The following is a 15,059-nucleotide window of genomic DNA, read 5'->3' on the forward strand; positions in this document are numbered from 1 at the left end:
GGTCAAATTAGCGCAATAAATTTAAGATCAAGATTCAAGAATTTCATTAGCAGAAAGTTATTTTTTAACAGGTGCAGAAATGACAGCAGCAATTTATTTATTTTTCTCTCTGTTATGTTTTCCCCTCATCTTGTTGTGTATTTCAACATCCCTCTGTAGTTTTCTCCTCTTGTATTTTTTTCCCCCACTGATGACTTGTCAGCCATTAATGACCAGTTTGGAGCTTTCCAAATAAATTGTCAATGATGATACCATGCAAAACATCAAGTTTTTGCTGCATTGTCAACAGGTAGAGGTGAAGTAAATGGCTCATGAGCTGGACTCCTGATTTGTGTTTTGTTTTCATACACTGTAAAAATAAAAACTTAAAGTTGGCAAACAAAAAATGTTCTGTTGTGTTCAAAACTACTTCAACATAGATATCTGGACTACCAATATTGAGTTTGCTGTGTAAAGTTGGACTCATGTCATAAGTTAAGTTGGATGAACTTCAGATCATGGTTGTGAGGCTTTAAATCATCAAAAGGGGTCTTCATCTTCATTTTAAATTTCTCACATTTTCCACCATTTCCACTGTTCTCATGAATGTAAAGGATGAGAATAAAATTAATTCACTATAAAGGTGAATATTTTATTTGTATTTTGTCGATTGATCTACTTGATTCGTTAGCAAAAGGTTCATCAGTAGGGTGGCTGTGGCTTAGTGGAAGGGTCATTGTTTCCCAATCAGAAGAACGGGGATCACATCCTGCTTTCTTAAGTCATAATAAATGTGAATAATAAGTTATCTCAAGAAAAAAAAATTATAAGTTGGTTCAAACATAATTTTTTTATTTGGCCTCAAAACTCATAAATCCATTGCAGACAGTTACCTTGAAGTTTTGAGTTTGCACAACTTCATTTTGACAGTGTTTGATGTATGTGATCACGTTGACTCTGGCGCCTCTCTTACTTGTCAGAATGAATTACTAATTGTTTTCATTTTGACCAATCAAATTCTCTGTTTCATTAACGTATTAAAATTCCAGATCTAGCCTGTGTACAGAGAAACATTTGGTGTGACCTGTGTGGCCACACGTCCCTCTGACTGATGTCTCTGACATGTAAACAGTAGCTTGTATCTAATATGACTAAGCAGCCTCTTATGCAAATGGAGCCTCTCTGTCAGCGTGCTTAATGCTGGATTAACAGGATCAACATGAAGTAAAGACTCTAATAGGATGAAGCTGGAGTGCAAAGTGCAGGAATAGCCCCGATCAGTTCAAAGCTACTGCACCACTTCTTCACACACTTTGTTTATTCCCGCCAGAGAAGGAAACACCACCAGAGCTCTGCTGGTAAGTTTATTTTGGCGTTATCGGAACTTTGGATCATTTGGTTTAATCTTTTATCTCATTTGTTTCAGGCTGCATTCTGTGTTTAGCTTTATTTCTGCTTCATGTTTGTTTTTCTGTGAAGGATGCCATAGTTATTTTTGTTTGGATAAACTCATGTATTTTGAATTAATTTCTTTTTTTTTTTTTTTACTTGGCTGCAGATAAAAAGTCTTAAGTTGTGGTGGTTTCTGCAGCAGCCTTCAATTTTGGTCATTTTGCATCTTTTTAAAAATATTCATCAGTCAATATTACACGCCCTCAATAGCTCTAAACATGTTGCCTGTTGGTAAAAATAGCTTCAAATGTTGTAAGAAGGCGACAATAGAGCTGATTGTTGTGCCTTAAACCTTTAAAGAACTCAGTCAAGCGAGAACATCCTCATTTGCTGTAAATCCCTGCTGGATACCAACTTGTGTAACTCCTCTCGTGGCTAAACTGGGGCAAACTCTCAGGTTAAGTGATGCACGGCTGTAACAAATCAACATGTAAACACATGTCTTGATAAGAGAAGCCTCTCAGGGGTTTGTTGGGTGCTTTAGATGGAGGCTGACCTCCTGACACAGCAGATGGTGCAGACATAAACACAGACTGGCAAGTTTTCAAGCTGTGGGGAGTCTGTGAGGTGTCCATTTAGGTATTTGACGCTCACCCCCTGCTGCTGGTTTTCTAATAGTCTTTTCTAAGGACATTAAGAAGAAATATTCCCTAGAGCAGAAAAAAGAGGATCTTTGCAGGCTTTGTTGCATGTATTTTAGACTGCAGGGAACAATAATAAGATGTACTGGAATATATTTGACACAGGAAAAATAATCTGGCAATAAATGCTTTTGCAGTGTCATTATTCCCCTGTCATCCTCCATTACTCAGCAGAAACTTGTTCCTGATTTAAAAATAAGAGACAACCATTGATCTGTGCTACTTTTAGCCATGTTCAAGTTACACGACTCTGCTTTTTGCTGCATGGGAAGATGTTTAGCTCCACCTAGTGGCTGACCTTATTATGACCACAACAGCATGTTCAGTGATTGTAAAGTCAAGTCCTAGTGTAATCCTTCAGTGTCCCTGTTCTGTGTTTATGTGAACTTGATTGTATGTCAGGTGTGCAGACGTGCGTCTGTTTTAGTGATAATCACACCTGACACATCTTTCAGATCCAGTTTCACCCTCAGAGAGTCAGACCGAGCTCAAGGATGAAGCTCCTGCTGCGTGTGGCTGTCCTGGTTGGGATTCTGGGGGTCCTTTCTGCCACCCCAGAGGACCAGTTTACAGGCATCTCAGAGGACACCTTAAAACGTGAGGACACAAAATCTACAATTACATCACAAACAATTCTTTTAATGAAAGGGTCAGTTTAATATTATCACTATCTGTGGACCTTTTGCTAATGTTTGATATCCAGTCACATATCAGACTCTTAGTTTTCTGTTTTGACTGTGAAAAACTGAAAACGTAAACGTTCATAAACCCTAAATTTGTGCTTTTTCCGCCTCTCAGAGTTGTCTCTGAGTGGGGAGAAAGTTGTGGACGAGGAGATGAAGAGGGCCCTGTACGGGGTGAAGCAGATGAAGGAGGTGATGTGGAGGAACGAGCAGAAGCATGAACACCTCATGAGGTCGCTCCAACACAGTGGCGACAAGAAGAAGGTCTGAGCAACAATGTAAACATCTCCTAACAGAGACAGATGGGAATGAAAAGAAGGTTAAAGTGTTTCCCTCTTTGCTACCAGGCGGCAGTGCAGCTGGCGAAGGAGGTGACTGACAAGCTGAAGGAGGCGGAGGAGCAGTGCAAAGACTCCCTGCAGTCAGAGTGGGAGGAGTGCAGACCATGCCTGGAGGATGCATGCAAAACTTTTTACACCTCCACCTGCCGCAGAGGATTTGCAACTTTCCAGACCAAGGTATGAACCTCTTGCTTTCTGACTCTGACATCCAGACTCCTGGAGGAAGAGGAATATGAATCTAGTCTAACAAAGCTTTAACTCACTTTAAAAGTACACAACTTTGAATTATCTTATGTAGAATTTTCTGGAAACCTGACTCACCTGTGTACCTTTTCAACCTAGGTGGAGAACTTGTTCCGCAGAGTCTCCCGCCGCTTTGGCCCCCGTAAACCCAGCATTGAAGCAGAGGACATCCTGGTAAACCAGGGCCCTGATGACACCGATAACGAGGTCTCCCGCATCGAGGAGTCCTTCAGCCGCCTGATGAGCAAAGTGGGCACCCTGGTGAACCGCAGCGTCACCCTGGTCACCAAGATGAGCAGCCGGCTGGACAAAGTCCTCCAGAAAGCTTTCCTGAACAACACAGACATCCTGAAGGAAGAGGACGACACCTCTGACCCCTACGACCCTGCCCGGGACTCTGGCTTCCTGCAGGGTGTGGGCCTGGAGGAGGTGCTGGACTCATTCTTTGACTTTGGGAAGAGTGTGGTGGAGGAGTTTGGAGCTGTGGTGACACAGGTGTTTGATGACATCCAGGTGGCCGTGGAGGAAGAGAAGAAGAGAGGTAGACACTTCTTTTAGTTTGGTTCATCTTTACATCATGTTTTCATGAATGTTTGTACCAACAGATACAGTTTTCTCATGATTTTCTGTCAGAGAGGGAAAGTTTCCCTCGTTTCCTGCAGAACAGGAAGTTGTGCAGAGACCTTCGCAAGCAGACCTCAGAGTGTTGGCGTCTGCAGAGCCAGTGTGAGGCCTGCCAAGGAGCTCTCCTCACAGGTGAAGCCCCTCTTCCTCCTCCTCTACCTTCACAGCTTGATGAAACCTCATCTTACATCTCATTCACTCCTCTCCCTCTTCCTCTTCTCCAGAGTGCCAGAGTGTGCGAGAGCTTCACGTGGAGCTGGATGAGGTTTCTCAGCTGCTTGATGTGTCCAAAGAGCAGTATGATGAGATCCTGTCCATCGTGCAGCGTCACACTGATGAGACTGTGAGCTGGCTCAGCAACATGGCGGCTGAGTTCAGCTGGGTGGCTCAGGCCGTGAGCAACAGCAGCGCTCCTGAGAACGTCTTCCGTGTCTCTGTGGTAAGAAGCAGTGATGGGAACAGGCAAACTATAACTCTGCAGTTAAGAAGATTTTTAGATCATAAATTCACCCGATCAGAGGCACAGCTCACCTCACTGACAGCCGGCAACACTTGGATTAGACTTGGATTATCCTTAATTTACATGAGAATTCTCTTTTTATTGTCAGTTATCTTATTTCAAAACAATATTTCAAGGGTCCCTCCAATGATCAGCATAAACATGATGAGTTGTTCCAGCTCATTAAACTGGATTTTAATGGACAAACAGGGCCCCAGTGTTCCTAAGAAGTTTCATCTCTTTTTAATTTAAGGTTATATGTGTTTATAAAGGGGAAGAAGATTACACCAACAAAATGTAAAAAAAAAGAGTGTGGTCTCGTAAATCTGTACGATTCATTAAAATATGAAATGCACAAAATACAAAAAGAGACTTTAATACCTCTAATTTTTTAGGATAAGAGTAAATTTTGCCAACATGAAAGCTGCTGGATGCTGGCTTAACGTGGTGTAACAGTTTACTCCTTCTACCCTCTAGGTGGCGCCAAAGATCCTTGATGAGCAGAATCTGTCTGAGACTGAGACCACAGTGGAAGTGAACATCCTGAACTCTCCTCCTCTGATCCTCTCTGTGCCCGGGGAGCTGGGCCTGCAGGACCCGGCTTTCATCCAGTATGTGGCCCAGGAGGCTCTGAACAAGTATAAAGACATGGTCAGGTAAGAACTCTGACCGCAGGGGGTAACGCAGGGCTCAGTTAGACAAAGGAAGTGCTACTCCTTTAAAATGTTATAAAAATATTTTAAAATGTTCAAAATTTTGCAAAACATTCTCTCATTTTTTCTCGAATTAATTAATCTCTTTTATTTCCTGCAGATTCGAGGACGAGTGAAACTACAGCGTCTCCTCCCAGGAGCCTCCTTCAGCACTTTCTTTGAGAACAGAACTAGATGCTGTTCCTGTGTTGTAGCTGAATGTAAATACACTGTGGATGGAAGAATAACTTCTTATGAATGTAAAAAGCTTAAATTCTGCACACAAGCTATTTGAAGAATGTAAATAAAAGGCAGAACTATAACACCAGAAATAGACAGATACCTTACGACGATGTTCTGCAGGAGAAACCTCAAATAAATAATAAATAAGTGTGGTGAAAATCTTTCACTGAACATATGTGTGGCTGCATCATTTTTCAAAAAAAAGCAAGAAAACTTTTATCAAAACTTTTATTCTTTCTGTACAAAATCATCTGGGTTACCACTTTTCAGGAAGTTCATCATCATCATCATCACATCTCTCCTATTCTTAAGAACAGTCACATGTTAGGTTCTCATGAGTGACACATAAAGCAATACAGAGGAAAGGGTCATGTTTGTCCCATCCTGAAGCTCACATACTCAATGACACTTAAACATTAAAATTTCCCATCACGCACCACTGCACAGACAAGGAAGTACCAGGAAGAAGCAGTTTAGAGACTTTATATTCTGTTGATATGAAGTCTGAACTAATCGACCACCAGTGTGTGGATGATGTTGGTTTTCTCTGTTCCCTCTTATTTCACTCTTCTTCTTCAACAAGGGATTGAAATGAGACAAATGTGGGAAAAGGAGGAGTAAATTATAAACTGAGACTTTCACTTCCAGAAAACAACAACAAACAGCTGATCTTGCATAGTTAGACGAATGAATCAGATTCTGTGTTGTTGGCTTTGGATGAAGCTTTCCCTTCAGCAGACACAGAACTGAGGACATTGGAGCCATGTTTAGTCACAGGTTGGTGGGATTTTACTGGAAAATGGAGGAGAATACTACAGCCGTATGTTTACAGATAAAAAAGAGAAACAAAAGTTGAACAGCAACCTGAATTGTGCACCAAATAAACAACAATATTCTGATTCTTTTAACAGAAAGTGAACTAAATCGCACTTAAATTTCACAGCTGATACGTCCGTTTAAAAACATTTACACAATGTTAAACAGGAAAAATGTTCTTGTTTATTATCAAAATACCTCTTTGCCATTTCAAGTCCCTGTTTAAATAATAAAAGCATAATAATAAATCAAATGATTTGCCATTCAAGTGACTGTTAAGAATCATACAAATCACTCATGCTCTCATTCATCCGCCTGATCACACCTGCTAAAATACATCTGTCTGCACATACTGTCTGTACATCTGTCCTCATATCTATGTACATTCTCACAACCACAGAGGCTTCCATTTTCCTTCTCTTCACCTTTCTCCATCAAAGCTCAACAGTTACAAGACACACTCGCATCAAAAACATACTTAACAACCTACATATCCAAACCAAACTCATGTAAAAGATCTTTACTCTCTTATCAAAGAATTTTTTGCAAAATAAAATTTAAAAAGTTGTATGAGCAAGGGAGAATTCATGATCCAATAGTTAAAAAATAACCTGCTTCTAAAATGACATTACTGGAAAAAGCCCTGTCTGTTTGATCACAGTGTTGTGTGGCCGGTCCGTTTATCCATTCAAAGGATTATTCCCAGAGCTTAAAGCACCAGCGTCAATCTGCACAAACGCATGCTTCCCCAAATATTTGGTCCACTGGTACAAACCGGGACGAACCTCTACCTCCCAACACACGTTCTCCTCGCTCTGTTGATATACCAGCATGGCTGTGGATTAGTTTGTAGTATAAAACCTCCCTCAATGCAGCCTCCAAAAGGCTTTTCTCCCATTTGTTGAGGTTCTCTGTCATCCAGAGCCTTGATCTCCACTTGTGTTTTCTCTTCAGGAAGCCAGAGTCTGATCCAAAATCAACTACAGGTTGTCCCCCGGCTGGTACTGGGGCTCTGTGGCAGTGAAGTAGTCTTCCAAAAATGATTGGATGTATTCGAAGGTGGGTCTCTCATCCGGCTCCTTTTTCCAGCACTGCCTCATCATCTCGTGGAGGGACTCGGGGCAACCCTGGGGACACGGCATGCGGTAACCTCGCTCTACCTGCTCCAGTACCTCACGGTTCACCATACCTGGGAAAAGCAGAAAGAAAAACAGTGTCAAGTTTCCTCATTGGTCCATGTGAACTGAACAGTCTGATGACAGTGAGACACTTTTCAGGATACAGACCACACAATCAGTCAAACATGCACTGGAGGTGCTTAGGTGATGTATACCCGCCACCTTTTTTCTTGAGCTTCTGCTACATGTCATTCCCAACTTTTCCCTACTTAACACACCACCTTCACAACCACCCACAATAGCTCTATTCTTTGAGTAGGACGGTGCTTTACCTCAACAGGCCCTTTGATTGATATAACAGAAGTAAAAAGCTCTAAAACAGCACAGTAACACACAGGGACTGAGAGAAAACAGAGCTTATTTGGTGAGTGAGTCGACTGTTTGTGGAGTCCCCATCAAAACTGGCTCAACATCATGTTCACTCTTCTTTTATTGTATTTTTTCTTTTTTTTTTTCATCACTCTTTTCAAACACGACAACCAGTGGACCAAATACTTTGGATTAAAAAAGGTGGAAGGAAAACAAAAAAACAGAGGAGGACAATAACATTCACATATTAAGTCACAAACAGTGAGAAAAGAAGTTGAAACATGAAAAACAGCCAAAGTAATGAGAAAGGTGGCAAAAATGGGGAATCAAAAAATCCAAAATACTGAGAAAAAAGAGACATAAATTTTAGGAAAAGCCTCAAAAGGGTGAGCAAAGAAACAAATTTTAATCTCTCCACTGTGTGTGTTCAATCTTGGAATATTACTCCTCTGCTACTTCACAGTTAGTGTTTGATTTATCTACAATGACCTTAAAGCACAGCCGTGATTCATATCGTAGAGCTGAGTACACAGGAAAACTAACAAGCAGCAATTTTGCAAACAAAGTTTATTTTATTGGACTGGGATGAAAACCAAGCCTATAAACTAAGGTGAAAGACTTCCGTCTTAGCTGGAAAATAAAGCCTTAAAAAAGTGGACTTTGGATGTTTTTTAAGTGGTTTTCTGAAGGAGAAATTGTCTGTGTCTGACAGTAAAATAAATACAGATAAATTGCGTCTGCCACTCAGTGCAACATTGATTATTATGTCAAACACATTGAGGACAACACACACTCGGTGTTTGGTAGAAATATGAGGTAATCGTCATTTTGTTTCAACCTCTGGTTAAAATTGAACATCTGCAGCAGCAACATGAGGTTAGATTTTGTGAATCTCTTACTGGAAGAAATTCATGTTGTGTAAAATGAAGGTTCAGCACTTTCTTCCCCATCATCTCAAAATTCAAACAACTCTGCAGCCTCTCTCTGTTTTACAAAAGCAACTCAAGCCGATGATTCCCCTTCAACCAGAGATGACACTGATCCTGAACCCTGTGACACTGCGCAGAAACAGCTCCGTGGGGAGCTCAACTGCAGCTAAAAGAGGTTATGACACATAGTTGGTGGCATGGTTGGAGACCCATCCTCTCCCCCCAACCCCTGCATACCTCTCGAACTCCCCCACCCCCACCCTTCCTCTCTCCTGGGGAGAGTGGGGATGTGGTTATGTCACAACAGGGGAGAGGAAAGGCTCAGAGTGACTGCTGAGACCAGGATGCAGTGCGGTGTTGGCGTGTCGGATGCTGAGGTGCGAGTATGATTTATGTCTTGGGGCTCGGTGCCTCAGCTCTAATAACACGCCTGTCATTTAGCTGTATCTCTTTTAATACAAACACAGACTGAAATAGAAGATGATGTGCTCCAATGCAGACACTTGGCACGTGGTATACCTGCTCCATGCTGCTCCACACTGCTCCACGCTACCAAGGGAATAAAAATAAAACTCTCAGCGCTGCAGGATTGGAGCCAGAAACGTCTGGTGAGTCACACTTCAGTTACAAAAAAAGAAAATGAGGGGTCCAGCCCCTAGACTCTGCAGCTCTGAGGTGAATTAATCAAACCCAACAGTTTGCATTAAAACCAAGAGGGCCACAGGAGCCAGATGGTCCTCAACCAGAGATGGTGGTTTAGTCTGCCATATGGCTCGCTCTGTAATCAGTGCCACTCCAACAGTCCCCACCGCTGACACGCTGACAGCAGTACTGCTCTCTGACAGCAGGAGGCAGAGCTGAAGCGACAGACGACGGGGAAACAGAGATCATGTATGAGAGAGTGAGGGGTGCTTTCCCATGCTCTGATAAATCTGAAGACATCTGCGATGACTCACATCAGCTGAACGCTCTTCTATTCTGATCTGCATGTGTGAGAAAATGCTATTAAAATCCTCTGATGAGGGAGGATCAGAATAGCATGTTAGGATTCTACTGAATGAATCACTGCTTCTTCAGGATGGAAACTTTAAAAGACACACATTCATGACAGAGAAAGACAGAAGTGTGTGTGGCTCCTCTGCTCACCTGGGTACGGCACTCTGCCCTTCGTCACCAGCTCAGTCAGTAGTATACCAAACGACCAGACATCTGATTTGATGGTGAAGCGGCCGTACAGAGCAGCTTCAGGAGCCGTCCACTTGATGGGGAATTTAGCGCCTGGCGTAAAGAGAAAACATAATTTTCCTGATGAATCATTCAACAAATAAAGCTTCCACATTCAAAATCTGAATCTAAAGGACATCTTTTATTTTTGCAATAAGGAGTTAAAGGATAAGTTCGGTTAATACAGCTTTTACATCGTTTATAGAGTGAAGTAGAACAAAATACTCACCCAGAAGGCTTTCCTGATCCAAGCAGTGCTTCGGGAGATATTTAGATCCAAAATCGTGCAGCGGACGTCCGTATAATGGGATCCATCAGGGCATAGACAGCGCCGCTCCTAAAACTGCATTAATCGTCCAAAAACTCATGTTTTTCACCAATATTCCATCATGGTCCGCTCCGGGTTAGTCCTCTGCTGCAGTCTGTGTCACTCCAGACAACGCTGTGTGGCTGTAATGACCTCTGAACTGACGAAAGACTTTGTTTACGTTTGCCCCTCAAAGAAAGGAGGAAGTGGAGTCAGCTTTCCAGAGAGTACTGCACATGCGCGGGGGGGCAAAGGTAAAAAATGTCTTCGTCAGTTCAGAGGTCATTACAGCCACACAGCGCTGTCTGGAGTGACACAGACTGCAACAGAGGACTAATTTTGAGTGGACCATGATGGAATATTGGAGAAAAACACAAGTTTTGGACGATTAATGCAGTTTTAGGAGCGGCGCTGTCTATGCCCCGATGGATCCCATTATACGGACGTCCGCTGCACAATTTTGGATCTTAATATCTCCCGAAGCACTGCTTGGATCAGGAAAGCCTTCTGGGTGAGCATTTTGTTCTACTTCATTCTATAAACAATGTAAAAGCTGTATAAACCGAACTTTTCCTTTAACTAAAAAACTTTTTCTAAGGTGGCTTAAGTTCTCACAGCATTAACCCCAGACTGATCCAGATCACACCACACACCTTGTCGGGCTGTGTACTCGTTGTCCTCGATGAGTCGAGCCAAACCGAAATCAGCGATCTTGCACACCAAATTATCAGCCACCAGAATGTTAGCAGCTCTCAAGTCCCTGTGAATGTAGTTCATCCTCTCAATGAAGGCCATGCCGTCTGCAATCTGAGAGACAATAAGAGAAGACATATGAGAAATGATGAAGTGCGGGTTAGCTATGAGGAATAACATCATGGATGGAGCCAAAGCAAACAACCAAGGGAAGCTGATTGGAAATCTGCAGCTTTAGTAAAAAATATTAAATTAAATGCTGCCTATGAATACATCTTTAAGGTTTAAGAATTTATTAAAGGGTGAAAAAAACACTTGATCTGACCAAGAAGTAAATACTGTGCAGTTAAAGGGGTGTTATAAAGCTGGCAATCTGAGTCTGACTATTCAGCATCTCGCTCAACTCCCTCAGAGGTTTCTCAAGCTCTCAGCCTGCCCCCACTTTTCCACCCAGCTGATGAGGAGTAGAGGGAGAAGAGGAAGCCTGGAGAGTAGGGAGGAGAATTAAGCGCAGATCACAGTGGGTCAGTCAAGCCAGCTCAAGTGGCCTCTGATGAGCGGTGTTTAAGTGCTCCAGGCAGTTAAGTGGAGGGGTGCAAGGGGAGGCACATACAGGCGGGAGGAGGAGAAGAGACAGAGGAGGAGGAGACGTCAGGTTTGGAATTAAATAGATATTACAGCCAGACGGAGAGCAAACTGAAACCCTTATTCTGAATATTCTGCACACCTACACACACGGCTGAGAACCCGCCCACATGCAGCTTTCTTTGTTTTATTGATGATGCATGATGATCGCTCCCTTACACAGAGTTTAAACAGCAGCTGTGACGCTAGAGAAGAGAAGAGTTGGCATTCACCCTGTGTTTTTTTTTTATCCTACCTGTGCAGCCATGTCCACCAGCTGGGGCAGCTTCAGATATTTACCATCCCCCTCCTTTAGGAAGTCCAGTAAACTGCCTGTGGGAGTTTAAAGACTGCAGTCAGGAACAATTCAACATCTGTTCAGATTGTATGTTGAAAAAAATGCACAAAAAATATAGTTTAGGCCAATAAAACAGTTCAGCATCAGAGTATTACACAGGATGAGTACAGATACTGTAGAGCAACATTAGGGCTGCACGATTATCGCAATCGCAATCGCAATGTCAGCACATGCAATTCAGATTTTTCTCCATGATAACCAAGCAAGTCTGTAGACTCATCATGACACAACTTTTTTTATTAAATCGCAAGCACAATCGCAATTGCAATATTGTCTACCTAATCGCAAATCACACATTTTCCCCAAATCGTGCAGCACTTAGCAACATGACAACAAAGATCACACAGTCTGTGCTGACTTTGGTCAATTCTCTTTTTATGATTTTTTTGCATCCTTGAGATCCTTTTAATCTGAGAGACTTACTGATTTCTTCGTTGCCACAAGACCACCGAGGTGAAAGCCAGGACGATGTTGGTTTCAGTAGCAGATTAATTTAGCAAACACAGCCGTACATAACACCGGTATACTAATTTAAAAACAACAAGTAAATGAATTCCCTTCGGCCTTTTTTTGGTTCATCCTTGTCTGTTTTTGGATTGGTCAGTAAGAGTATGCTCACAAGAAGGAGACTGCAGCTTTTTTAGACTAAGGGCTCGGTTACACTGGTCATCTGTACCATGCCCAACCCTAAAGTCCAGTTCGTTTAGCAAGTGTGCCTACAAGTGTGCCGTGCTCAGAGCACGTTCTCCGGAGCACTGCCGCCAGCGGGTACAGAGCTGGTGCCCGCACTTTGAATGGAGATAGAGAGCAGGCATGTACTCAGGCACGGTACACTTCCTTGGCTTTGGCACACTTAGAAGGTGGGATTGAGCACGGTATACTTCATGCTCAAGCAAGCATATAAAATGAAGACATGGCATATAATCGCTTCTTTTGACAATCGCTTTAAACGAAGACGGGGATGTTGGAGGGCTGCTTCGTACCAAAACGACTTCATGTAAGCTAAGCCAAGAAGTAGCTGAAGTCATAAATGTTCTTGTGTCCTCCATTGTGCTGACTCTGATGAGACTGTGCTGCTGGCCAGTGAGGTAACGGCCCAGTGGGGAGGCAATCGTGCTTGAGTACGGCACAGATGGCCAGTGTGACCGTGCTTTAACACTCATTTCTTGGTGCAGTCAGTGGTTCAGGTTTAATCCTAAAACTTTTTTGATTCATTATACGCTTTACTTGATCTGAGACAAACAAATAATAATAATTAATACAGTAGAGGTAAAACTATCCTAGGTTGCTGAGTAATGCAGAGGAGTATCCAGCTGAAAGGTTTAAATCCAGTGATCTGGAGTGTGTGTGTCCTCCTGGCCTCACCTTTGCCCATGTATTCTGTAACAATGAGGATGGGCTCCTCGGACACCACTGCGTAAAGAGGCACCAGTTTGTCATGTCGGAGCTTCTTCATGATCTGAGCCTCCTGTAGGAAAGCCTCTGGCGACATGGTGCCCAGCTTCAATGTCTTGATAGCCACCTTAGTCGTACCGTTCCACGTGCCTGAGTAAAAACAAAAAGAGCATCAAAGTGTGCTGCATCTCAAGAGCTGAGTGTAAAAATAATAAATCTAACACATTTCCAATTTATTAAGTGACGCACTCTGTAACACCAGAAGCATGAAAGTGCATAAAAGACATTTTGACCCCTTTTAAGTGATTAAGGAAGTGGATTCTAAAACCAGCCGCTGTGCCTGTGATCCCTGGCAGCGTTCCCATGTGTAAAAAGCAGCTCAGGAGGGAGGGAGGCAGAGACAGAGAGAACATGATGGCTGAAATAATCAGCCACTTCCTGGTTTAAGAGCCACTTACTCACGCCCTGCTTACATACAATGAGCTGAGGCAGGAGATCTGCTGTTTCCGTCATGTGGCTGACCTTCATGAATGAATCATACTGAACAAACTCCAAACACTCACAGGCTGAAGGACAAAGTAGGGCAATGATCGTATCAACTAATACCATGTGGTGTCAGGAGGGAAAAGGGATCAACTGGCACACTGCATGACATTCAAAAAGTCAAATGTTGATCATGCTTGGGGCAGAGAAAAGAAGTTTCAGTGAGAAGTTGTAGCCCAACAAGACCACACAGAGCAAGGCGAAGGAGAAAAAGGGATTCCTGGGATTGCACAGCGGAGGCGCGCAGGTTGAGGCTTGCTGCAGGCCACGCTTAATGAAAGACTGAGCGATGAAAGAGGAGCGGCGTGCTCACTCAGAGGCCCCCGTCTCACATGCAGGCCCCGGGAACTGAAGCGTGGGAGGTGACCTGTCATTACTGAGCTGCGTGCAGCGATCAGTCTTTCCATCAGTATGTGGGCCAGCGAGGCAGCAAGACCAGATCTGTGCTGAGGTCAGTCTTACTCAGCCTGGAGCTAACATGAATCATTCTGTAGAGGCACTCAGTTTACGTGCTCCCACTGCTTCGGAGAGGTTTTCGCATCAAACTTACATGTGGATGCTAAGTTTCTGTATGCAAACACTAAATGCCCTGAGTGTATGTCCGCGCACTTGTTTACACCCTTTACTAATTTATGATCAGTGTTTACATACCACATTGATAATACAGTGTTTTATGCATGTATGAGCTGCTGACCAAGTAAAGGGTAGAGACTAGTACAAGAAGCAAATCAGCTTCACCAGCTTCCTCTCCATACTACATTAGAAACATGCAGCTCAGTTTTGCTGACTAATTTCTCAAACACATGATTCACCCCATGGTTTTCTTTTGTGTAAAGACCTTGTGACTAAAGTTTTACGTGGACAAATTTCACAGGAGCTTCCATGATCAGCAGTTCCTTTAAAAGAAAAACCAGCTAAATGAATGAACTGCTGACAGGACATTTTCAGATTAGTGTTTTGTTTTTTTGTTTGAAAAAAGTGCAAAGAATATTTTTTTTCAACTCTGCAAATGCGTCATTGTTCGATGTCCTTGTTTAAATTTGCCAAATCAAAAACATTCTGGTTTTGGATCGTTGCTTGATTTCTGTAAGTTCTGCCTGATGTACATGTTTGGCCAGGTTACTTATTGTTTTTTGTTTTTGTCCTCTGTGTAGAGCAATACGAGCTTCCCTGTAATAAAATTTGCGTTATAACTACAATCCCGATTGATTTTGCTATCTATGCCTCTTTAAGCCTCTTCTTCTGATGTGTAACAAGTGCTAGGACAAAACCTTAGCAGCAGCTTA

At 42.7% G+C, this 15,059-nt stretch overlaps 2 protein-coding genes across 3 annotated transcripts in view; one reads left to right on the forward strand and one right to left on the reverse strand.

The window, feature by feature from the left end:
* The first annotated feature begins 1,316 nt into the window (after window positions 1-1,316).
* Window positions 1,317-5,514, forward strand: clul1 (clusterin-like 1 (retinal)). The gene is made up of 9 exons (XM_074689363.1): window positions 1,317-1,337; window positions 2,528-2,669; window positions 2,871-3,019; window positions 3,103-3,273; window positions 3,439-3,880; window positions 3,973-4,095; window positions 4,188-4,402; window positions 4,940-5,118; window positions 5,276-5,514. The coding sequence occupies exons 2-9, from the start codon at window positions 2,567-2,569 to the stop codon at window positions 5,289-5,291; spliced, it is 1,398 nt and encodes a 465-aa protein (XP_074545464.1). The 5' UTR covers window positions 1,317-1,337; window positions 2,528-2,566; the 3' UTR covers window positions 5,292-5,514.
* Window positions 5,515-5,640: 126 nt separating this feature from the next.
* Window positions 5,641-15,059, reverse strand: part of yes1 (YES proto-oncogene 1, Src family tyrosine kinase) — a 223,507-nt gene continuing 214,088 nt past the window's right edge. For both annotated transcript variants that reach the window (XM_074687946.1, XM_074687945.1), the window contains exons 8-12: window positions 13,201-13,380; window positions 11,734-11,810; window positions 10,814-10,967; window positions 9,776-9,907; window positions 5,641-7,402 (exon numbers count right to left, since the gene is read on the reverse strand). In XM_074687946.1, the coding sequence (XP_074544047.1) occupies window positions 7,194-7,402; window positions 9,776-9,907; window positions 10,814-10,967; window positions 11,734-11,810; window positions 13,201-13,380 (752 nt within the window). In that variant the 3' untranslated portion in view covers window positions 5,641-7,193. The remainder of the gene's footprint in view (window positions 7,403-9,775; window positions 9,908-10,813; window positions 10,968-11,733; window positions 11,811-13,200; window positions 13,381-15,059) is intronic.

The sequence above is a fragment of the Halichoeres trimaculatus genome, unplaced genomic scaffold, assembly GCF_033239565.1.
Source record: "Halichoeres trimaculatus isolate MK-OKI-2021-1 unplaced genomic scaffold, fHalTri1.1 fHalTri1_scaffold_15, whole genome shotgun sequence".
In the NCBI taxonomy this organism is placed as follows: domain Eukaryota; kingdom Metazoa; phylum Chordata; class Actinopteri; order Labriformes; family Labridae; genus Halichoeres; species Halichoeres trimaculatus.